This window comes from Macaca fascicularis, chromosome 9 (genome assembly GCF_037993035.2).
Source record: "Macaca fascicularis isolate 582-1 chromosome 9, T2T-MFA8v1.1".
Taxonomy (NCBI): Eukaryota; Metazoa; Chordata; class Mammalia; order Primates; family Cercopithecidae; genus Macaca; species Macaca fascicularis.
The window spans coordinates 55886859-55911273 of record NC_088383.1 but is presented as its reverse complement, the minus strand read 5'-3'; the positions used below and the strand labels follow the sequence as shown (position 1 = coordinate 55911273).

General features: G+C 51.1%; 2 protein-coding genes across 5 annotated transcripts in view; one reads left to right on the top strand and one right to left on the bottom strand.

Moving 5' to 3' along the window:
- The window catches only part of LOC102120061 (glutamate dehydrogenase 1, mitochondrial-like), a 516922-nt gene that overhangs the window by 211266 nt on the left and 281241 nt on the right, over positions 1-24415 (top strand). The gene's annotated exons all lie outside the window — the stretch shown is intronic.
- On the bottom strand, positions 1593-14707 carry LOC102119012 (NUT family member 2D). Of its 4 annotated transcripts, none has more exons than XM_045384635.2 (8): positions 14026-14041; positions 11302-12001; positions 9208-9336; positions 8103-8242; positions 7579-7661; positions 7276-7533; positions 6673-6789; positions 4924-4962 (listed from the first exon to the last, which is right to left on the bottom strand). In XM_045384635.2, exons 1-8 carry the CDS (start codon positions 14039-14041, stop codon positions 4924-4926), a joined length of 1482 nt encoding a protein of 493 aa, XP_045240570.2. The 4 variants fall into 4 exon arrangements, with proteins under 4 accessions (XP_073856791.1, XP_045240570.2, XP_045240568.2 ...); XM_045384633.2 differs by lacking the exon at positions 4924-4962 and adding an exon at positions 5453-6338; XM_074000690.1 differs by having other exon boundaries at positions 1593-4962; positions 7276-7661; positions 14026-14707.

Here is a 24415-nt window from a genome sequence, read left to right as displayed (position 1 = left end):
CAGGGGATGAAGCCCAAGGAAGACTCAGCATGTCAGGTGTGGGTCAGCTACAGGACCCTGTGCAGGATGAGGCCCGTAAGTGTGGGTGACCAACCACTCACACGGGGAATGAGGCTCTTTGGCCCTATTTCTCATAGGGCTGGTATGTAGGCCCCAGGTGTCCCTGTGCTCAGAGCCTCAGCCAGCAGGGAACCCCTGTCAGCCCCTCCATGGGAGTTGGGAGTTAAATGGGGCCATGAGCAGCTCTCCTGGGGGAAGTTCCTTGTCCTGGGACTGGGACATCTGTCCCTCAGGGCCCACCTGTCCTTTTGGGGCTCCAAGCACAGAAAGTCGCAATCTCGGTCTTCACATGGAGACCAAATGTGTCCCAAGCCAGGCTGTAGCACACACACGAGGGTGCAGGTAAACAGGCCAAAGCCCACTGCTCCCCCTGACAAGAGCAACTGTAACAGATAAGGAAGTGGACAGACTTTGGAGAATGTCGGGGAGCTGCCTCAGAGGTGGAAGCCAGGAACGCGGGACAGCTGGTGCCTGACTGAGGGCGCCCATCACCACAGCCCACGTCCTTGTGCCTTTCCATAGGGTCAGTCTGGCTCCAGCATTTGCTCTGGAATAATAGGGCCCCACAGCGCAGACGATCATGACCACCTGTCTGCCAGAGAGATGCGAGAGAGCCTGAGGAGAGGAGTCCCCTGTCTCTACTACAAAAACAAACAAAGATAGAAACGAACACAAACAAAAAACCACAGTTTTATTTATAATAGCATGAAAAAGAACAAAATACCTAGAAACAAACTTAACCAAAGAGGCAAACAACTTGGATGCTAAAAGCTACAAAACAACAATGCTACAAGAAAACAAAGAGTATACAAATAAAAGAAAAGACATCTCCATGCATGTGGATTTGAAGACTTAATATTGTTAAAATGTCCATACTACCTAAAACAATTTACAAATTCAATACAATCCCTATTGCAGCATTATGCACAATGGCCAAGAGATCCAATCCAAATGTTCGTTGGTGGATGAAAGGATAAAATATGGTATATACGTACAATGGAAGACTAAGCAGCCTACAGAAAGAAGGAAATCATGTCACATGTTAGAACATGGATCAATCTCAAGAACATTATGCTAAGTGAAATAAGCTAATCACAAAAGGACAAATACTTTCCTTCATATGAAGTATTTAAGGTAGTCACAATCACAGAAACATCAAGTAGTGGTTGCCATGACTGGGGGTGGGAGTACGGGGAAAATTAGTATTTAATGTGCACAAAATTTCAGTTGTGAAAGATAAAATATTTCTAAAGATCTAAATTTCACAATGATGTGAATACACATAACATTACTAAATTGTACACTTTAAAATGTTTAAGATGGTTTTTAAAAAAGGAAAAGGCATAGGAATAAATTTCATGACCTAGGACTAGTTAATGGTTTCTTAAAGGTGACATCAAAACCACAAGTAAGAAAAGAAAAAATAGATAAAATGGACTTCATCCAAAGTAAAAACATTTGTGCCTCAAAGAGTACCATCAAGAAAGTAAAGGACAACCCGTAGAATGGGAGAATATTTCTGCAAATTATATCTTCTAAAGCATTTTTATCTGGAATATATAAAGAATTCTTATAACTCAATGACAAAACACAAACCAGTTAAACATTACTAAGCGTTGAGAAACATTGCTCCAAAGAAGATATACAAGTGGCGAATAGGTACATGAAACAGGTTCAACATCAGGGAAACACAAATGCAACTATGATGAGATGCCACTTCAGAACCACTAAGATGACTTTATCAAAAAGAGAGTTGATAGTAAATGTTGGCCGGAATATGGAGAGACACTGGGACCCTCACACAGCTAGTGGGTATATAAAATGGTTCATGTACACTGGAAACAGTCTGGCACCTTCTGAAATGGTTAAACATAGAGGTTCCATATGGCCCATCAATTTCACTCTTAAGTATGTAGCCATGAGAAATGGAAACATACATCCCCAGAAAACCTTGTATGCAAATGTTCTGAGAAGTATAATTCACAATAGCCAAAAAGTGAAAACAACCCAAATGTTCTTAACTGATAAATGGATAAATTTTAGTATATCCATTAATGGAATATTATTCAGCAACAAAAAAGGTTTGATGTAATGATACATACTAAAAATGTGGATGACCTTGGAAATATTATTCTAAGTGAAAGAAGACAGATATGAAAGACACATATTGTATGTTCCATTCATAGGGCATCATGTGACACTAAAGTTAGAATCCAAGTGAGCTACAAAAGGGCAGCCACCTGGATCAAGTCCATTCTGGCAGCTGTCAGAAAGCACAGCATGCTCACTAACGGGGGCCGGCCTTACTCAGGTTGTCAGATGGAGTTTCCCAGGAGGCCATGGCTTCTTCTGGGATCTGTCATCCAGTGGTGAACGGAGGGGTCTCTGGAGACAAACTGGCCTGGGGCAGCTACAGCCGCACCGGTTCCCAGATAGTGACCTGGGTGCGTAAGCAGGGAGGCCAAGTCGACAGAGAGCCTCAGAACACTCCCAGCACCTGCTGTGAGCAAGCTGTATGGCTTCCCCAAGTGTGGATGCGACGACATCATGGGTATTTACAGATTCCCTTTCACTGCGTCCCAGGCTCTCCTGGTTCATGTGTGATACACCGCACTTGGGGTAGAGGTGCACTGACAGTCGCAAAGGGCCAAGCCTTTCTTTCCCGTGGTTCTGATGCACGGTTTCCAGATACCAGTCAGGAAGGAAGTTCTTGAGATTATGGACCTTGTCCTAGTCACATAGGGCTGCTAGGACAAAGTGCCATAGACTTGGGGGTGGTGGCGCATATTAAAAAAACAAATGTATTTGTCACAGTCTGGAGAATGGAGGTCCGAGGTTAGTGTCCCAGTGTGGTGAGATTCTGCTGAGGGCTCTATTCCTGGGCTGCAGATGGCCGCCTTCTCACTGCGTCCTCATGTCAGGGAGAGAGAGAGCTCTGGGGTCTCTGCTTCTTACCAGGGCCCTAATCCCATCATTAGGGCCCCACCCTCATGATCTCTTCTAACCCTGAATATATCCCAAAGGTCACATCTCCAAATACCATCACGCTGGGGTTAGGGCTTCAACACAGGAACTGGGTGGGGGTGGGGGCGACGTGTGTTCAGTCTGCCAGAGCCCCCCAGTCAGCCCCTCTGTGCCCATTTAGGGGCAGATCGTAGGGCTCAGGTGGGACACAGAGGTAGAGGAAGCACAAGTTCTGCCTCCTAGGAATGGTTCAGCCAAAACAAGGACAAGGACATTGGGATAGACAACAGCCAGTGGGGTAACCAGCAGGAGCCCCAGGGTGTCACTTTAACCCTTAGGTGAGGAAGTTGGCTGGGCACCCACACATGCCAGAATATGGACCACGTTCCCTTCAAACAAGGCTCGTTTAACATTCCTAACTCCTGCAAAGGGGCAGTGCTACCTTATCTCCTGTCGATGGCCCTGAATGTAGAGGAGTCATGGGAGCTGCCCACATCACCCACCAGTGACTCTTCTTCACTCCCCACATTTTCCCCGAGGGCCTGATGTGCACTGAACTGGGGAAGCCCTGCCAAGATAAACTCTCCTTCCCAAAGGCTACAGAGGACGGCAGACCTCCAACACTGCCCACATCGAACAGAGGGGAGGGGGCAGAGGGGCATCTGTCTGGCTGACTGCTGTGTTCTGTGGGTAGAGGGGGCCAGAGAGGACCCAAACATGGCTCCCTTTGTCACTTGACTGAGGGGCCAGGCCACTGTGTACCGGACAGTTTTACCCCACCAGTCTCTGCTGCTGGGCCAGCCCCCAGCGCCATAACCACAGCTCTGCATGCAGGCAGTGCTGGGACCAGCGCCCTGGCAGTCACAGGTGTCCTGAGCCAAAAAGGGCCCTGGGGGAGGAATCAGAACTCGGACTGTGGAGAAGAAGGTGTTGGCCAGGAGGGAACCAGGGCGGGTGCTGGGTCCCGTCCATGCTGGGATCTGAGATTCTAAGAGGTGGGTTAGAGGTAAGGGGGGCAGAAGTTGGCCCATGGGGTGAGGGGAGTTCAGCAGAGACTGGGAGGACAGGACAACCTGGGAAAGAGCAGAGTGTCCTCCCCAGCCTCGGTCCCTCTCCTGATGCAGTCCTCATCTCACTCACAGACTCTGGAAGTCTCCCTTCAGCGAATGCCTAGCCCCCGACTCCCAGGGCACTTCCCAGACAGCCAATGCCACATCCCAGGCAGCCCCTGCTCTGCCCTTGGGGTCTGTGCCTGGCAGAAGGGTGGCCGACCCTCAACCCCTCTCAGCCTGGGCCTCAGCTCCCCCTGGTCCTGGAACTAGCAGACACCCACCCTGTGCCTGGTGGGCTGGTCATGCTTGTTCCCATTGATGATGGTGTATTGGGAGGGAACTGTTTTAGATATCAATGTACATCTGTGTCTACATCAATTCCACATGAGTTCAGTCATCATACGGGAAAGGAATCATAGCTGTGGGGGGCTCCATGGAGGACCCTGAGGGCCCCTGAGGCCAGTCCCTGTGGCCACAGCAAGCAGCATCTGCTGCAGCTAGTTGGAGAAGACTCTCTCCTGCCCAGAAATAGGCAGAGTGACTTCCCCTGCTCCCCACCCATCGTCGTATCCCAAACACACCCATGTGGACGGTCACCTCAACGTCTCCGCTCAGCCCAGTGCCTGCACTCTTCCTGATGAGGGTTAAGCAGGAGCGGCTGCCTCTCCCCATGTCCATGTTGCAGGCGGCTGCCTTCTCCTCAGCTCCCACCAAGCAGAACAAGAGCCAGCCAGCTCTCTCCAATCCCAGGATTTTCCGGGGATACTGATAATGAAGGGAGGTTCCAAGAAGCCTCCCTAATGCAGGCAGGCCTTGTGAGTGGGGGATGGGAGGGATCAGAGCTTCCTCAGCATCTGTCAGTCCCTGGAGCAACTGAAGGGGCTCCCTACACCAGGGGGAGAAAGTGGGGCCAGCCCCTGTGGGTTCCCAGTGCCTGACATCTCCCAGTTCCTCTGCCCACCCTCACAGATACCCTCCACGGAGCAGCACAGCCCCGAGGACAGAGGCAGCAGCCCTGAGAGCATTTTACAACACAACTACATTTATTCACAATTACACACGAGACACCCAAGGCACTGCTTCCCATCCCCCAGCCCCTTCCCCCCAGGCCCTCCCTTCCTGCCCTCCCGTTCAACCACCCTCTCCCTCCTCTCCCCTCCCTCTCTGCCCTCCCCATTCAGCCACCCTCTCCCTCCTCTCCCCTCCCTCCCTGCCCTCCCCATTCAGCCACCCTCTCCCTCCTCTCCCCTCCCTCTCTGCCCTACCCATTCAGCCACCCTCTCCCTCCTCTCCCCTCCCTCCCTGCCCTCCCCATTCAGCCACCCTCTCCTTCCCCTCCCCTCCCTTCCCTACCCTCCAAAGCTAAGGCCCAGCAAGATCAGCCCTGGGGAGGAAGAAGCTTTTGACTGCTTTGGGGCATCGGATGCCAGACCCCCACCCTTGCGGACTGGCACCAGAAAACCTGCCCGGAAGCCCCTATTGGCTACAATGCCGCTTCTTCTTCTTCCTGGAGACCAAGGGGTCACCCTTTCTCTTTTGAGACTGTGAGGGACCACCCAGCCCCCAAGCCAGGGATTGCTCCCCAGAGACTCTGAGCCCAGGCCCTGGGTTGGGTGTTTTTTCAGCAGGCGATGGACTTCTGAAGAGAGGTCGCTTCTTGGACTTTGTGGCAGGAGAGGCTGCTAGGCCGAGGCCTCTTCTCGGAGCAGATGGGGACTGAAGAGCTCCCTGGGGTCCCCACTTTTCTGGGCTGAGAAGGCCCGAGGCAGGGACAGGGCTCTGGGGTAGCCACCAGGGCAGCAGCTTATGCTGGGAACCCAAGAAGAAGGCCAGGCTGGGGAGCTCCTCCTCCTCACTTGACCCCTGAGCCAACCCGTGTGACTCCCTGACAGGAGATCCTCCAGGGAGATCCAAGGTGTCCTTGGTCCCCAGGCCAGGGCACGTGGGTCTGTGGTCCTGGGGAGGAGAGGTTGGCCGGGCAGCTCTCAGCCCAGGGGAATCCTGACATCCTAAAAGCACAGCAGAGTCTTTGGACCTGGTCATGCCAGTGCGGGCTCTGCCTCGTCCCTGAGAGTCCCGGGCAGCCGTCTGGGGTGGGCATGTTTCCATGCTAACCCCTTGTTGGGGGTCAGGGACGTCTCTCTCTGCTCCTTGGCCAGCTGCAAATTTAGAAGAACTTGAGTCCAACCAGGCCATGCCATGACTAGGAGCTGCCCTCGCATGCTCTTTCTCCTTCAAGGGTAGGAGGCGCTTCTCCACTAGCTGCGGAAAGAAAGGGGGCACTTACTGGGACTACCCTGGGTGTGAGCAGGGCCCAGGGTGGTGGAGACCAGGACACTTGGGCGGGAGGCAGGGAAGCCTGAGGCAGCTGCGCTTTATGTCAAAGAGAGAGGGTGTGGCTCTGCCGGGCATCCCGTTGGGCCTCACTGCAGCTTGCATCCTAACTCCCCTCCCTGGCTCCTCTCCATCCTACTCCCTCTGAACCTGCATCTTCCCACCCCGGAGTGGCTCCCCAAGAAGCCGAGCATCCCCAGCAGGGTGGGGTTAGACAATCAGGTGGGCCTTGTGTGCTGGGTCCCTCCTGCCCCTGGGGTACCTGGGCAAGGGTGAGTCCTTCCTCCTGCTCCAGCTCCTGGCTTAGGGCCAAGAAATCCATCTGTGGATGTGGGGAAAGCAATTCTTCCAGGAATTGGGGGTGAATGACGGCCTCCACCTGGAAACAGAAGGAAGAAGGCGTGAGCTTCCTGGGCAGGGAGCAACCCGGAGCCAAGGACACCCAGAAGAGATGCAGAAAGCTGCAAGCACCTTGTCCCCACCCTCGTGGGGCTGTCTCATATCATGGTGACCACCAGCCACAGACACAGACCGCAGACCTGGTAGCATATGCACACACAGACAGAGACACACAAACCACACACAGACACACAAACACACCCACATACGGCACAGGAAAAGACACAGACACAGTTAGCATACACACTCCACACTCACACCCACACAGACACACAAAGACACACGGTAACAAATCACAGACACAAACACACAGCAACACACAGACACACACAGTCACGTACACAGACACTCAAATCCATGGAAATACACGCACTGCTGAGTAACTAAGGAACAGAGCTTAATTCCAAGGACCTGGGAGTGCTACCCCCTGGAATCCTGCAGACCCCAGCACTCCAGGCCCGCCCACCTTGGTGACAAAGTCTTTCTGGGAACACAGCTTGTCAATGTAGCTCAGGAGGCCCGGGTCTGGGGGTGTCCAGTCCTCTTCCTGTGGCTGCTTCACTTCGCCCTCTTCCCGTTGTTTCTCGGGCTCCCCTGTGGACCCGAGGGGAGGCCCCAGCAGCTCCTCCATGATGTCCACATACTCCTGCACCACTTCTGGAGGAATCTCCTCGGGGACATTGGTCTCCGCTGGCCTCTGGGGCCTGGGTGGTGGCAGGCGGGCCTTGGTCTCTGCTCGCCGGTGGGGCCTGCGTGGTGGAAGGCGGGCCTTGGTCTCCGCTGGCCTCTGGGGCCTGGGTGGTGGCAGGCAGGCAGTCGGGGCCTTGGGGCCGGCCTTGCTGGGAAGGTACACTGAGGCAGAGAGGGAGGAGGATGGGTGTGGTGAGGGCCACTCCTCCTGCCTGCACCACACAGGGGAGGGCAGGGCTTGGGGATGTGAAGTGGGTCCCAAGTGGGTCAGGACCACCTGAACCGCAGCACCCCGGAGGAGGCAGGAGGGGCACATGTGAGACAGCATCGCTTGGGAGGAAGTTCACAGCCACCAATATGCCGTGTACTCTCCTCGCTCATCCCTGCTTCCTGGGCAGAGCATGTGTGGAGTTTTGGATGAGCGAGGGGAGAGAGTAGCTAGGAAACTTGACCAGGTCAATACCCAACATATGCTCCTGGAAGCTGTCCTGTTGGAGGGAGAAGATCTCCCTCTTGAAGGGAAGCATGTGGTGTGGGCACGGTGGCCTCCCTTGGCCCCTTTGGCCTTTGCCATGGCTCCTGTGGGAATGTGGGAAGCCATACCTGGCTGCTTGTCCGCCTCAGGGGCTGGAAGTCCTTGAGGTTCAAGCCTCGGTGGGGCCGGAGGAGGCAGGCATTGGGGCCCCTTCATCAGTTGCGATTTCTGAATCTGCATCTCCTCCTCAGCCTCAAACTCCAGGAACCTGGGGGTGAAGGAGGCCCAGGCTGTGCTGAGAGGGTCCAGACCCCCTTTCCCCAGGACCAGGCAGTGGCCGTGGGCAGGGATGGGAGGAAGTGCCTCCGGTGGACTGTCCAGGCCTTCACTAGGTGCCATCCCCCAGTCCCAGGAGGGAGCTGCTCCCAGAGTTCTGGGCTCACCCTCCCTCACCCGGCCCCTGCAGAGCCCATGGCATCAACGGGGCTTCCTGACTCAAGTCAGGGCCACGATGTCCAGGAGGGTCCCAGGGGATCGCTCCTCCAGGTTTCAGCTGGCCAGGGGTGGGGTTGATGGCAGAAGGCGTCAGGGATGATGCCCAGATGCAGGAGTCCTGAGGTTGGGACTGTGGGCCCCTCAAAGATAAGCCAGGGCCACAAGGCCTGGGAGACCAATGATCAGGAAGAAGCACAAGCTGAGCCCAGAGGACAGGGCCCCTATCCCCTGAGGCTGCTGTCTGTCTTCACGGACAGGACTGCCCAGGAGCAAAGGCGGTCAGGCCAGAGATGGGGCTCACGGTGTCCTGGGCATAGGTCTCCCCGACCCAACAACCTGGTCGGGCTGGGATGGGAGAAAACCGACTTCTGGCCACTGCTGTGAGGAGCCTGCACCCCACTCTTGTCTATAGTCACTAGCACCCCTTCTCCCCATCCCCACAGCTGGAGGTGACCCACTTTGGGCTGCGATGCTGGCTGCTCCCGCTATGACCTCCAGTGTCAAGGCAGGGGTAGGCCCCAGGCCAGGCAGGGGCTGCTTCCCATTAGGGCAGCACTGAGACCCCAGAGCACTCTAAGTGGTAGGAGCAGCTTCCTGAGGCAGCCAGGGGCCCAGAGCGTCTTGTGTTTGTCCACATCCTCCTCATGCTCCACGCTGAGAAGCCACCACGGCCACCGGGCCTCTGTCATTCACTCTCACCCTGCCATGCGGGCCCTGCCCCCAGGACCCCACACTCACTTTTCCGCCATCTCGTAGAAGATCATCCGGTCAAAGTTGCTTGTGTGCTGCCATTCCCGCACGGCCCGCCACAGTCCCTCCTCCAGGCTCATGGTGGGCTTCCGCCGGGCCAGGGATCGGAGAACTGGGCTGTAAACCAGTGCAGTCAGTCCCAGTCTATAAGCCCACCATTCATCCCAGGCCCACCTGGTCCCAACCCCTGGTCCCTGTCCTCCGCACACCTGTCCTGCCATGTCCCTGTCCTGTTTTCCCCCAGGTGGGCTCCTGAGGCCCCAGAACACGACTGCAAGATCAAACATCAACACAAGCTACCATGTGGCCTCTCCGACTGCCCCTCAGGTCCTCAGGGTTGAGAAGTGAACTCAGTACTATGGGTGGAACATGTGTGCCCCCAACATTGCTGTGCTGAAGCCCTCAGGGCCAGTGTGTCAGTATTTGGAGGCAGTCAGGGTCAGAGCAGGTCATGAGCGTGGGTCCCAGTCATGGAATTGGAGCCCTCATAAGGCCAGGAGGAGATGCCAGGGCTCTTCCTCTCAGCCATAAGGGGACACAGCCAGAGGCAGCTCTCTCCAGCCAGGAAGAGGGCCCTGACCAGACACCCAATCTGCTGTCACCTTGGTCTGGGACTACTGGCCTCTGGAACTGGGAGACATGAATGTGTCTTGATAAAGCACCCAGTCTATGGGATTTGTTACGACAGAGCCTGAGCTGACTGAGACAGCGTGCACACAGAATGACCTGGGAGCGAGGGTTAAAGTGCAGGTTCCAGGGCTCCAGGACTGAGTATTTAACCAGCTTCCTGGGGACTCTAGAGTAAGGCAGCCCCTGGGGACGCAGCCTCAGGGTCCCAGAGCATGAGGAGCAGGAGCACACGTCCAGAACCAAAGCAGAGCCGTGTCCAAGCCCACTGCAAGCAGCCAGGTACAGCTTCCCACATTCCCACAGGAGACATGGCAAAGGCCTGTGAGCCTGGGGCAGCTCCACTCCAAGAATCAGGGTCCCCAGTGCACCGGGACTCCACTCCAAGGGGGAATGCAACCAGTTCCAGGGTGGGGGGGCAGTGAGATTGTTGGGGATGAAGATGGGGTCACCTTTCACCTACACCCCAGGCAGGGAACTTCCCTAGGGGAATGGCCAGTGTGTTGCAAGGTGGATGTGCTCAAGCTCCCGTTTGCTCATCAGCGGGAAACACAGGGTCACAGAGGCACCGCAGTGTGGAGAGAGGTAGGGACTGGGAATGAAACCACAAACTCTTCCAGATGCTGACGTTGCTGCCTCACAGTCACCACAGTCCACGGCCCTGGGCTGCTGGACTCGTGGTGCACTCACAGCTATCAATGGAGCCTGTGGCTTTGGGGAGTTCTCTCCTAGATGGCCTAGTCCTGATAATGATAGTAATGGGGACAGTAATCATAATTGCTATCATGTAATGTGTCATAGCATGTTCCAGGCACTGTGCTATGCATGTCATATGTGAGCTCAAGTCATCTCTTCACCATCCCCTGAATGAAGCATCATTGTCCCTTTTTCTGGGAGGGATTGAGGGTGAAGATGCAAATACCTGCCCAGCATCGACCCCAGTGTGGGGCCCAAGACCATCCCCCTGTGAAGGCTCCACCACCACTGTGCTAACTGGACCTCGGCAGAACTGCGGGCATGTACCAGGTTCCATCTGGGCCCTGCAGCTCCTCCTCCCAGCCTGATGTGATGTGCTCCTGGCCATCAATACTGGGTTCAAGGGGAGGCACTGGGGTGTGTACTCAAAGACCTAAACCCAAACCGTAGCTCACGTCACACCAGAAACCCTCTCTGACCTGGGTCTTCTGTAAACATTGTTGTGAAAATTATTGAAAGTAAGGATTGACTGGACTCATGGGACAGTGACGGGCAGTTGAGATGAGGCCCCTGACAGTCTGTCCTGAGCCGCAGCCAGATTAATGTTGTTGAAAATGTACCTTCCCATAGTGCAACCCATCACCCTCACAACCGCCCTGCAAGCTCCCCTGAAGAGAGGATGAACAAGCTCTCCTGTTCACCCAGCAGCCTCTTTACATGTGAGCTGCAGGACAGCTCCGGTGCCCCGAGGGCACTCACATGAGGAAGCAGGAAAGTGCTTCGGTGTCAGGACTCTGGGGAAGGTGCCTCCGGGCCAGGGGCTTGTAGTGCTGCCAGAGTCGGAAGTTCTCATAGACACTCTTGGGGTTACAGGAGTTGTCCGGCGGGGACTTAGCCTGGGAGGAAGCCAGGCTGCCCTCTCCATGAGCCCCTTGTGGGCATGGCCCAGCATTCGCTGGAAACACGATGGGGGGCATCTGGGCAGCTGGTGGTGGTTGTGGTGGAAGAGGAAGGCCCTGGGACCAGCCTCCCTCACAGGCCTGGGTGCCCCCAACCACCTGGGCAGCCATAACAGGTACCACAGGAGTAGCTGCCAGGAGTAGGGGAGGCGGACACACGACACCTCCGCAGAGGGTGCCTGGAGCCTGCCAGACGAGGGGGGCCTGAGTTAGGACCAAGGTCTGCGCCTGAGGGGCCTTCACAGGCCCCACCTCTGTCCTCATCTGGACAAAGACGTTGGAAGCCGCGGCCCCACTTGGGCCGTGACCATCCTGTCCTGCCACCAGAGATGTGCTGGGGAAGGCAGGCAGCACCAGTGGGCCGCCTGTAGGAACCCCTGCAGTCATAAGGGGTGGCCCCTGTGCCGGGCTGGGAGCAGGTGTGGCAAAGGGCAGAGCCGTGAACACAGACAGGGATGTTCCAGGGTTCATGGTCACACCTGGTCCCAGCACTGGGTATGCTGTGGAAACAAAGGAAAGAGGTGAATGAGCTGGGGTCTCCAGGTCCACACTAGTCACTGGGGAATCAGAGGGGAGTCCCAACAGCTGAGGGCATGTGACAGGGAAACTCTGCAGCTTGTAAGTGTCCCTGAGTGTGCATCGTATGCTCTCTTCATCCATGGGAGAGTCGCTCCACTAGAGAGCCTGGCCCCGGTCACCAAGACTCCCTGACCCCTGTCCCCCAAGAAGCAACAGCTAAGCCTTCGCTGCCCGAGGGTCTCCCTGGGAGTCCCTGGCAGACCCTGTCAGCCTCACAGGATCTCCCAAGCCATGGGTCAGGGATGAGTCTCTCAGTACTTGGTGGTCCTCAGCGTGCTCAGCAACAGGTGTGGGGCCTACCCCAGGGCAATGCTTGGCACTCAGAAGGCCGACAGGAAGTCAGGAGCTTCCGAATATTATGGCTCCATCTCCTCTTCAATCAGCCTTTTCCTGAAGCTCTTGTAAACCCCTGTCTTTCCTAGCTCAAACACAACAAAAGAAAACCACTGGATGGAAATCTTTCCCAAGCCAGTGCCCTACGAACCCTGAAGATAATCCATAACTCGTCATGCCCAGCATACAAGTGATTGTCCTGGCACCACCAACAGCAAGTGCTAAATAGGGGTCAGATTCGGGCCACCCTTTCCTCAGTACTTGATGGTCCCAGCTGCCACTCAGGAAGCTCTGTTCCCAGGGAGAGGTCTGAGAGGCAGTGGTGGAGTCCCCTGAGTTAGTGTCACTGAACAGCCAGCAACAGCTGCACACGATTAGAACACAGCCAGCAAATGGTGAGCAGCAGGGCTATCAGGGGAGGTGTCTAGGGATTTTCACAGCTGCTGCTCAGGTTACAATAGGTAGTGGGATAAGGAGCCCATCTCTGGTCCTTCTCCTTTGAGCTCCCAATAACTGAACATAGTGGCCAACCAAGAACAAGAGGTTCTTGGGCCACGGGCCAGGGAAGGCAAAGTTGTCTGGAACGCATCTCTATTCACTGGCACCTCCTGCAGTCTCTAGTCAAGGGGAATAACGGATACAGTACATGCACCTCATCATTCAGGACGCACATCCTAACTGAATAATAATATTAAGAGAGCCCTCTTCCTATTTGTGCGCTAGAAACCAGCCTTTCCAGACCCTTCCACTGAGAACCAGCAAGAATCCACACCTGTCCCCCACTCATGAGGCTGTATAAATGGAATAGGAGCAAATTCTTCATCTCCACAGTAACACAAAGTGCAGAGGACAGGCCATGAGCTAGCAGACAAGAGGAAGTGGGTCTGAAGACCTGAGCTTCCACAAAAGGGCAAGCAATTCAGAACAACTCAGGAAGCCCAGGCCCTGTGTTGCCTGAACTCCCCCATCTGCCCACCCCTGTTAAATCAAAGCCAACAGCTACCTGAACTGACAGAGAAGCCAGCTGTGGGAGGGAGCTGAGAGGCTCCAGGCTGTGGCAGTTACAGTAACCCCCAGCCTCGCCCACCCAGAGGTTGTCACTACAAGGTCTGTCACAGTCAACCCACCCAACAGTTTTCCGGCTGAGACCACTTCTCCCCACTCCTCCCTAAGATCTAGAAAACTCCATTTTAAATTCCTCTGAACACTATGGAAGGGCACCTTCCAGGTGCCTGAAGACACGGCACAGGACTCAGGCTTGCCTGTCATCCTCCCGGGGCCACCAGCACAACACGATCCCACCACTCCCTACAAACACACAATGACATGACCTGTCTCCCTCTAGAAAGGATCAATCCATCCACTCCAACCTTTCCCCTACACGGTGTATTCCCCCAAGCATCTTGGTCCACCTCTAAGGATTCGTCCTCCCTAACCACAGACTCAGGGTGCCATGGCCATCCCCAGGTGTGATGTCCTTGGGGACATCCAGTGCTCCCTCCCTCCTCAACATCAGCCCTATCAACTGTCCCCAGGGGCAGTGTCAAATTTGAATTCCCAAGGAGTTGAGGCATGGCAGACTCGGATAATGCCCCCATCCCTACAGGCTCACCTCCATTTGAAGCCATCCCCTCAGGCTGGGCACTGACCACCGCTGTCTGGCAGTTTCTGCAATGAGAAAAGTCAAGGGTAGGACCAAGAGAGTGACCTGGCTCAGCAGATGCTCCTGAGTCCAAGTGGAGCAGGGAAAATTTGAATGTAAATAGGTTTGGAACATAGGCCCCCAGACATTCTGCAGAGGGGGAGGGGCAGTGGGCAGCTGGTAGGGGTGGGGGACATTCTGTGAACGGCTTCAGCCATTAGGCAAGAACCTGAGTTTCCCTTCCAACTGGACGGCAGCAACACAGATGGTGTGCATCTCTTTAGGCAACTTTCAAATTGTCCTGACTCACAGCAAAAGCTAATACCTGATTTCCCCTTTACTTCCATTCTTTATCAACAGACCTCCTTTTGTGCCAATCAACCCATGCTCCTTCCCACTTTGGCTCTTTCCCACTCTTGATGACTTTCAACAGGGGATGCACTTCCTGAACACAATTCAGAACATGTTTTCAGTCTGAAAACACAGGGATTCTTAGGAAGGCAAGGGGACTGGGTGTTTGAAATCAGGATGGTCTCAGCTGATCCAGGCTATTAGGTGGTTGTGTGCTCATCATTGTTTCAGAAGCAATCCTTGTGCCGCCAGGTCATGTATGTTGCTGGAATCTCTGTCCACACCAGCAGGCCAGCCTTACTTCCCATCCCCTTTGCTGGAAAGCCTCAATCCAGGAAAGAGTGGCTATGCGACCTATAGCACCAAGACCAGAAATCCTTTCATTTTGTTTCCCAGCATACTGTGTGAAACAGCCTGTCTTTAAAAAAACTTCATTCTCATTTTCACACTGAGAATCACTGTCCGTTTATCAGCGTCAAAATGACAGGAAAGAACACTCATGTTCTGTGTTGTGAACAAGGGGAGTGTTAGGAAACCGGTCAAAGGAGATGAGGAGTGAGTACTCAGAGCACAGCAACAAAATATTCTGAGACACACACGTCACTCCCTGCTGGGCGGGATAATTTTGCACTGATGGGAGGGTGTTGGGGAAAGGAAGAGGCCTTCAGCCAGACCGGTGCACATTGCTAACATTCACTGAAACACACCCTGTTGGCACTTACGAAGCGTTTACCCCTTTTGAAGACATTTGGGCTCAAGAAGGCAGAGTTGCAGGAAAATGTAACAGGGACCACACTGCAGGGGCAGGCGGTGGATTGCAAGTCTCAAGGCCAGGGTTCTCCCCTCCTTGCCCCAGTTGTGTGAGGTCATTCCTAACTCCTGTCCAATATCCTCATGAATTGTTGGTTTTGTCCCAACTCTAAACCTGAATGGTCCAGAAAGCATTTCTATGAAATGCCTCCACAGTGGCCACTGGGAGGGGAGTGACCTCCACACAGTGACTGCCTGTCTGGGTGCTCCCAGGCCATTTGTCCTCTGAGACAGAACTGCCTTCTTACATGCAGCCCTCTTCCGCTGTGCAACTCTATCTCGATCTTAGCTGAGAAGATCAACGGAGAGCAATTCAAGTGAAATCATGGTAAACTTGACAAAACAAAACCAAACAAACCGTAAATGCTTTGGAGATCTTTCTGAGGATTAGACCTTTTATCACGGGGCAAACTTAAATGATTTTCAATCAATAACTTCATCTAAGAGGGATGTTGAGGCAAAAATATCATACTCAGAATTCTTTTTTGCTTCCTCCCTTGTCAAGTCAGTCAGCGGATGCTTTCTCAAGATTCTTACACATGGCTTTGATACAGGATTTGAATGAGTCTTTTTCTGACCAGTATACAAAAACTATACTGTGGAACAGTGTCTTGTCTCAATTCTGCAATCACTTCTGTGCATGTCTGAAGTCCTAGACCCCAGGAGGAGAGACATCAACTTAGCCAAAGGTAATTTGTGAAGACTGACCATGGGAGGTGGTGGCCAGAAGTCCTCTGGCCACTCCTCTCTGAGCATGCCCATAGAAAGTCCTGGGCCACACTGACTGCTGAGAAAGAACATCTCAGGGCTTGGATCCCCTGTTCAGAGGACACATGCTCTTCCACCCCATCAGGGAACAGTAGAGGAATGGCGGCTCCATGCTGTGTCCTGCCCAGCTCTCAGTCTCTGCACTTGAGGCCCTGGGCCAGCGTAGACGTGAAGGCTCTTCAGTGTTATCACATGGAGACAGACGATAGGAATCCTGCAAATGAGCAGAAAGGATGTGACGATTAAAGTTTCTTCTGAAGCTATTACAAACTCAAGTCACTGAGTTGCTTCTCTACTAGATTTTTATTGCCAACTGGAATTCTGCACTGTGTTGCAGAGTTGGGGGTGGGGGAGTGTGGAATTGTTCCCTTACTACCTGCTGCTCTGTCAGCTGAAATTGATCAAAGCTATAACAAAAACATTTCTAGAAATCATTTGAATGAGGTCGGAAAAACTCTGGGAATGGAGTCAGAAGAAGCTGTATTTTGGAGTGTGTTTTCAGGTCTAAAATTCTTTGCCAGAAATGTTCTTTAATGGAATCTCCAGACTGAGTAGGAAAACAGGGCATACTATTTTTTGAAAGGAATGAGCAGGAATGAAATAAATGCAGTCCAAAAGGAATGCAAAACATGCAAGTTGAGGATACTTTGCTTTAGGATAAACCCTCCAAAGGGAAACCTTTCAGCAAGAGTGTCACCTAAGTGCATGCAATGCAGGTTTGTATTACTGAAAACTGGGAGTGGCCTTTGCGGACGCACTGATTTCTCAGAGGCACGGTCATGGAGGTTCAAACGAGAAGGCCTTGTCTGGCCCCAGGAAGTACCCAGGTGCCTCGTCCCTCCATTTCCCCATCTCCAGGGGGGCGCTCCCAGGGCGGGCTCCAGGCCTGCCCCATGCGCCTGCGCACGAGCCTTGAGGCAGGCTGGGTTCCAGCGCGCCGCTGGCCGCCCTCAACAGCTCCTAGAGTCTGTTGCTGGCGGTTCATGGCGGGGAGACGCGCAGCGCGAGAGCAAAGGGCGGTTACCCAACGGCCTTCGCTCTCATGGCGTCCTTCTTGGTGTTACCTAAAAATAAAGCCAAGTGTGATTAGAAGGTAATCGCCTCCTGGTCATGCTCCCACTGGTCACCAGTGTCCGCGGGGCGACCCCACATTTTGGCCAGAGCAGGCCTGTGGCGGCGCTCAAGGCGGGCGCGTTCAGAGCTTTCCTACGGGGGCCCTGCGGGATGCCCAGGCCTTGCTCCTTTCCCTTGCTAGCCTGGCCCTGAAGTGAGGGAGGAGGGTTTAACAATGCAGTGGGAACCCCAAAGTGTGTCTCCGCCGTGCCTCTCCTATTCCAAACAATGCAGAAGCTTGAGGAAAACCTCAGCAGTTGAAACCGTGATGCAGTTCAGCGAAGAAGTAGTTCCTGTCCTCGTAAAATCAGTGAAATTCTCACGAATGACCTCACTGAGTAAGTTGTGAAGCTTGTTGATTTGATCAGAATGATCAGCCAGCATGCCTGTTCTAATACACTCATTTGTCAATGATATGAGCAGCTGCGAACGGAAGAACAGGCCATTAGTCATAGTCTGTTCACTTAGTAGCACAAGTTGTTTGTGGATGCAAGAGTGTAGCCAAAGTCAAGAAAAGCTTCTATACGAATCGCTTACTTATGTGGAATTTACAAATAAAAACTAGTGGTATATTATTTGTAAATTGCAGGCTACACATGTATCTAAAATTTACTGCACACACGTATGTATCTTGGGTGGTTGGGTTAGTGTGTACTTGAGAATGTCAGGAAGATTTATTTTGGATTTCGGAGGGTGTGAGATTTGTGGGGGTGGTTTTGTGTATGTGAAAATGTGTTTATATGAATTCTTAGTTTGGAATTTGGTATGTATTTAATTGGCGAGAATCTAATATGTATTCACACATGTGGGTTGGTGGTGTCTGTCTGGAGATTGCGGATTAAAGATGGTCATAACTGGGCCGGGTGCGATGGCTCACGCCTGTAATCCCAGCACTTTGGGAGGCTGAGGTGGGCGGATCACCTGAGGTCAGGAGTTGGAGACCAGCCTGGCCAACATGGTGAAACCCTGTCTCTACTAAAAATACAAAAATTAGCTGGGTGCGGTGGTGCATGCCCAGCTACTTGAGAGGCTGAGGCAGAAGAATCACTTGAACCCAAGAGGCGGAGGTTGCAGTGAGCCGAGATCGTGCCACTGCACTCCAGCCTGGGCAACAGAGTGAGACTCCATTCCCCGCCCCCCAAAAAAGAAGGTCATAACTGTTTTTGTGAGAGTCTATAGGAGTGAGAGTTTATATTTGGAGGATATGAGATGTAAGATATGTATACCAGAAGAATTGGGGTTAGATATTTGTGATTTGGGTTGTGAAGATATATTTTCCACGTGTTTTCTCAGATGAATGTTGGGGATTTGTATTTGTCTAATGTTTGGCAGATTTGGAAGAATTATCTTTCATATCTTGTGCACATGGGCAATAATAGAGAAAGTGCTTGTGTCTATTTTTGTGGATGTACACTCTGGTTTACGTATTTGGGAAATGTAGGAAGACCATTTGTGTACTCAGGACATGCATGGTGATTCGTGTTTCTTTTTATGATTTTCAGGGGATGTGTATGGCTATTTAAATGTGTGAGGGCAGTTCCATGTCTACTGGGGGACTGGTAGGATGAATGTGTGCAGTTGTGAGGTGGAATTTGTATGATTCTGTGTCTTGGAAGATGGAGTTATTTCTGTGTGAGCATTTGGAAGTATGATTACATATGTGCCGGTATTGTGGAACTGTATGTGTATTTGAGGATATGAGGTGGCATGTTTGCATATTTGTGGCGTGTTAGTTAATCGTGGGTATATTTAGGGCATGTAGAGAACTACATGAGTATTGAGTTTGTGTGTGTGTTCAAGGGCATGCCAGTTTAGATGAATGCTTTGTGGAGCTATGTGCTTGTATTTTTCAGTAAGTGGTTATTAGGCTTGTATATTCTGGGAATTTAGTATGTGTGTGTCTGAAAGAGGGATGAGGTTCTCTTTTTATACCGGAGAGTGAGAGAGTTGAATTTATATCTATTAGAGGTGTGTGATATGGTTATTGTTTAGTACTTGGCAATGTGGGAGCTGGTTCATACTAGATTGGGATAATTTGGGATTGGGAAGCGTTTTTATGGGTATTCATAAATGATATGCTGGAGATATTTCTGTGCATCTTGGATATGTATACTGGTTTGTGTGTATATTTATCAGCAGATAGATGAATTATCTAAGTCTATTTATAGAATATGGGATTGTTAGTATTTAAAGTGTATTTCTTTGGAGAATGCTAGAGTGTTCGTACATGTGTTTGGGCATGTTTGGGGGGATGAAGTGAGGAGGTTGTATTCCGGAGATGTAGCATATTGATTGGATAGTGTTTTGGGGGATTTACACATTCAGGGAATGGGGATATTTGCGTGAGTGTGTATGTGCCCATGGGTATATGAAAGTTGTGTGTGTATATGAGAGTTTTATTGGTGTTTTTGTGGGGTTTTTGGTGTTGTATGGGTTTTATCTGGGAGGGTGGGGTGTGTATTCATGGGTAGTTTGTGAGTGTGTATATGAGGGGTTTTGGGTATATTAAGACTTAGTGGTCCTCTGTGTCTGTTGTGAAATGTAATACTCGCAGAATTTGGTGTTGCCACTCGTATGTGTGTTCTCAGTGTTTGTGAGGTGGACTTATATGTATTTGATAAAACTAGTTTGTGGTTCTGTGTGTATTTGAGTTTATGGGGCTTCTGTATTTTGTACTGTGGGAGATGTGGGAGGTTCAGTGCATGTATTTGGAAACAGAGAGGCTGTGTAGGTTGTGTTTGCATTCAAGAATCATGGATTTCTGTATTTTAGAGCTGTGGGATTGTATGTGATTCTTTTTCTGGGTGATGCCTAACACAAGTGTTGTATACCTGGTGATTTTTTTTAGAGCGTATGCTTATAGAATTTTCATTACGTACTGTTAACAAATATACTGAAAAGGATTTTCTTAAAAAAACAACAAAAGAAAAAAAATAGAAATTTGATTCCAGTGAGCTGTTTGTAAATCAAGGAGTCCCAGCCTTCAGTGCAAAACAAAGGTACACTCTGAAAGAACAAAGAGAGGTATTATCTTTTATAGAGAAAGTTCGTCCTCAGATCCCAATCTGGTTCACTCTGCAAATGAGGGATACAAGTTGTTTATTTCTGATTGACTGATGCAAGTCACAATCTTATTTCTTAAGTCCATATGATGAAATGGTACCCCTTGATTCAGGTGGCATAAACAGGAACAGACAGCTGTGAAAGTCCAAAAGTGACACAAGTACATGGTTTTTGCAGGAAGCAGGGTACATGTGTGAGACCTGCAGTTAGCAAATGGCTGCTTGGCTCCATTTTGAGTTTAGGCCCAGTTAGCCACTCATGATCCATCTTGAAGGATTAGCCCTTTCAGGGTTCACAGTATATATGGGTACTGTGTTCATTGTACATGTTTGTATTTGGGCACATATATATGTACATACATGGTTTTAGCAGTGATGTGAGCATTTGCGGCGGGTAGAGTTTTGTCTACAAATTTGAGTAGTTATTGGGCAGTCCATCTACTGTACCATGTAGTTAGGGTACAGGTACAGGTAGCAGTTGTGTTGCTGGTGGGCTGGTTCAGGTTCTTGACTTTGCTGCACAAAAGAAGTCTTACTTTGAGAGTGAGTCCAACATAAAAGTAAGCAAGAGAGGTTACTGCAAAGCGAACATACACTCTGACAGCGGATCACAGTGTGCTGCTCAAAGGTGAGACAGCATTGACTGATGCTGGGGAAACCTCCTTTTTGGGAGCCTTACATGACTATTCATGAAGGGGTGGGAAGGGATGTCACTGTTAAGCACGCTCTGGGTGGTTCTCTGGATGCGCACGCGTTATTGCTGCACACGTTAGTGCCTATATCACGTGAATCATTAACATCTTAAATCTCTACCCAAGGGTGTGTTTTTCACTGTTATAATGAGCATCAGTCAAGCCAGGGACACTAATCATGGGTTTTCGCACTTGTGCGAATTTGGGGATTTTCCTTCTTCTTTTCCACCTCTTTACTGCAGGACCTCCTTGTGCGCTGTCGGATAGTTTGTTCTCTTCATCTGTTTAGCAAGTTTGTTCTCCTTTAACGGAGGCTATGACCACCCTATCCTATCTTAGTTGTGTGTGTCTGTTCGGGATACATGAGGAGGTTGTGTTCCGGAGGTACGTAGTTTGGTGGTTTCGTTTGTATATTTGGGGTGAGAGTTGAGGGTCCTACTCCGGGTACAGGTAGATTGTGTACACGTATTCCTATGAAAGGATGTGGCTGTGCTGGAGCTGACTTTTGCTAGCTTGGGGTAGCCACTGGGCACGGCACATCTCTTTTCAGCTCTGTGTTCAGTGGCATTAGGTTGGTTGTTTAAAATTAGTCATGCTGAGATATTTACACCACATAAGCAGCACAAATCTAGGCTTTCCGATTTCCCCCTGGAGAGCATTTTATTAAGCAGTTAGCAACACACCACTGGGGTGTGTGTGTGTGTGTTCAGGATCTGTAAGCAGATGTTTGTATGAAGCAAGAATCTTGAGGCTTTAATGGGTGTGTATACTGGGGATTCTATATGTAGAATGACGAGGGTGGGTCATTCTGCATCACTGTGTTACTCCTAAATACTTGGTTCATTTTTTAGGGCCAAAGAATCCTTATATATGGTGGTTTCTGGCTTTCCTCCTGCAGATGGATGCAGGGGTACCTGCACCTTCGGCAGGTGGTTGCTCCTTCAGTATCTGTGTGTTCCTAGCATCTGGATCCTCAGATGGGTGGGCCTGGTAGAAAGAACACTGTGCAGAGCAGAACTTGCCCAGATATTGTCCATGTGATGGGCACAGTCAGAAAGATGTGGGGTTTCCAGGACAGGAGGTCAGATGTGCCATGTGTTCTCTCAGTCCTGATGTCCCTGCTGATTCCTCTGGGGCATGGCGAGTGACGAGCACACCCTCTAACATAGGTTCCACAAGATGAAAGCCTGCAGAACCTGTGCCTGCACTGCCATCTGCCCCCTGGGTGGGGATACTGTTGGGTGTCAGGCTGAGAGCTGGGCCACCAGTTCTCAACCAACCTGTCCCCATGGAAACCTGAGGCTTTGGGGCTAAGGCAGGACCTCCAGCAGGTACCCAATGTTGAGAATACGTGTTGGTTTCTGTGTTAGGAGTTTTGTCTCAGTGGAGTCATGGTAAAAAGAGGGAATCCAAGGCATGTGACATTTTCTTCTTTCTCTGGTGAAGTGAGGAATGAATGTTGACCATTTCTTTCTGAAGTTCCCTACAGAAAACGTATACTCAGCCTGAGGAGCCCAAGGTGACTCCTTATCTGCTCTTGGAGAAGGTGTCATCTAGAGTCTTGACAAGGAGCCTTCAGGCACAAGGACCTGAATCTGATTTCTTGTGGAAGTCACTGGGCAGACTGAGCCAGACAGAATCAACTTTGTTTTTAATTGTGCAAAACTAGGCCTTCTTTGGAAGTCACATATTTGAAATATCAAGTCAGAAAATTCTTTTTCTGAAGTAAAAGTGTTCTTTGTCATTTCCTCAGTTACTCTTTTTTCTTTTCCAGATTGAAAATAACCCGTTACTGTCCTCAGGGAATCAACAATTTCATGAGCAATGACTTCCTGGGAGGCCGTGGTTCTCAAACGTTAGCCTGCCTCAGTGTCAGCTGGAGGGGATATGAAAGACAGATCACTGCACCTACCCCCAGAATTTTAGATCCCAGAAGTCCAAGGAGGGTTCCAGAAGTTGCATTTCTAACAAACTCCCATGTGATGCTGCTGCTGTTGGACTGGGGACCCCATTTTAAGAAATGCTGCTGTAAGGTCCAATGGTAGGAAATCTGAAGGATAGAAATATGCAGGTTCCTAAGAGGTGGGAACGAATGGAATTAACAAGGTAAATGGGTTAACCTCCATGTGGAAAGTGCCAAATGCCCCTTGCATAAACCCTTTGCTGTCACAGAGCTCACAAGCTCAGGGTGCAGTGCGGGAGGCCGAGGTGAACAGTAGTTTGGGATGTCAGCCATTCACACTGGGAACTGTGTGAACCCTGCAGGGGAGCACAGCACTCAGGCTGGTTGAGGTAGGGGCCGGGGATAGCTTCCTGCAGACCTAGAAGCATCAGAAGCTGTTCCTGGGTGGATTCTTAAAGAAAAGAAGGAGTCCAGACAAAAGTGCCGGGCAAGGCACGTGCTCTTCCAGCAGAGGAACGTGGAACTGAAAAGTGGACGTGGAGCATTCATGGGGCAGCAAGCTGTGCAAGTGTCCCCAAGGGGAGCGTGGAAGTGAGGCAGTGAGGACAGAGTGCAGAGGCGGGCAGGGCGAGACCCAGAGGGCATGGTAACACAAGAGGAGGAGCCCAGGTAATATTATGAAGGCTCCTTTGACATCAAGGACAGAGAAAGCTTTGCTAAGACTCCATAAAAGGGGGCATCAGAGAGGAAAGGAGAAGCGGGAACACAGCTCTCCCCAGTCCTCTAGGCCTTCCACTATAGGATAGCCTAGGTGCAGACAAAATTTCCTTTCCTTTTTGTTTTGTTGAAAGATTTTGGAATTGCATGGAGGGAAACTTGTAAAGACTCTGGGCAAGGCTAGAACCAAAATGAACACAAAGAGAATACAGAAGTTGGGTCTGGAGGTGAACAGAGGAGGCTTCCAGCTCCATCTTGTGCAGGCTGTACAGCCTTGAGCATGTTACTTCTTGTGCCGCAGTCTCTGTATTTAAATAGAGACCTAATTCCCTCACAAGACCCATAGGACCTCACAGGGGCTGGCCTCCCTGCTGTTTTCAGCCTGAGCTCACAGGCACTGGCCCTCACTCTTCCTGCTCCCGCTCCATAAGCGTCTTTCCAACTGGGTTTGCCAGACTGTCTTCTGCCCCAGCCCTTTCCCCAGGTGGTTTCCTCTGTCTGGAGTAGTCTTGCCCTCGCCTGACTAATTAACTACATTAAATCTAAGACCCACTCCCTCAGGGCAATCTGATCTGCCTGCATAGGTTCAATCTCTACTCTTAGAGGGTTTTAAGCATTGGGAACTTTTACTTGATAGCACTTAGTGGTTGTTATTTGTGTAATTAGTTATTGAATGTCTCTTCTACTAGAAGAGGGGTCAGCAAACCATACCAGCTTTGACCTGAAGCCTGATTTTGTAAATGTTAATGGAGGAGATCAATTGCCTACAGGGTCATATTGCTGGAGATGTGGAGTAACCGATCAAGATGAACATATTTTGGTTCATTTCGATGATCGGGTTAGCAGAGAGCTTCCATATCCTCTCAAGGTCTGTATTTTTATCTAGTTAACATTTCTTTGGTACCAGGGAGTGACATTTTCTTTGTTATAGAGATATATTTTTA

Coding starts and splice junctions, on each gene's coding strand:
- LOC102119012 (XM_065520189.1), bottom strand. Junction 8,243..9,207: donor TTCTACGAGATGGCGGAAAA/GTGAGTGTGGGG, acceptor CTTCACCCCCAG/GTTCCTGGAGTTTGAGGCTG. Junction 6,339..6,672: donor AAGGACTCACCCTTGCCCAG/GTACCCCAGGGG, acceptor TTCTTTCCGCAG/CTAGTGGAGAAGCGCCTCCT.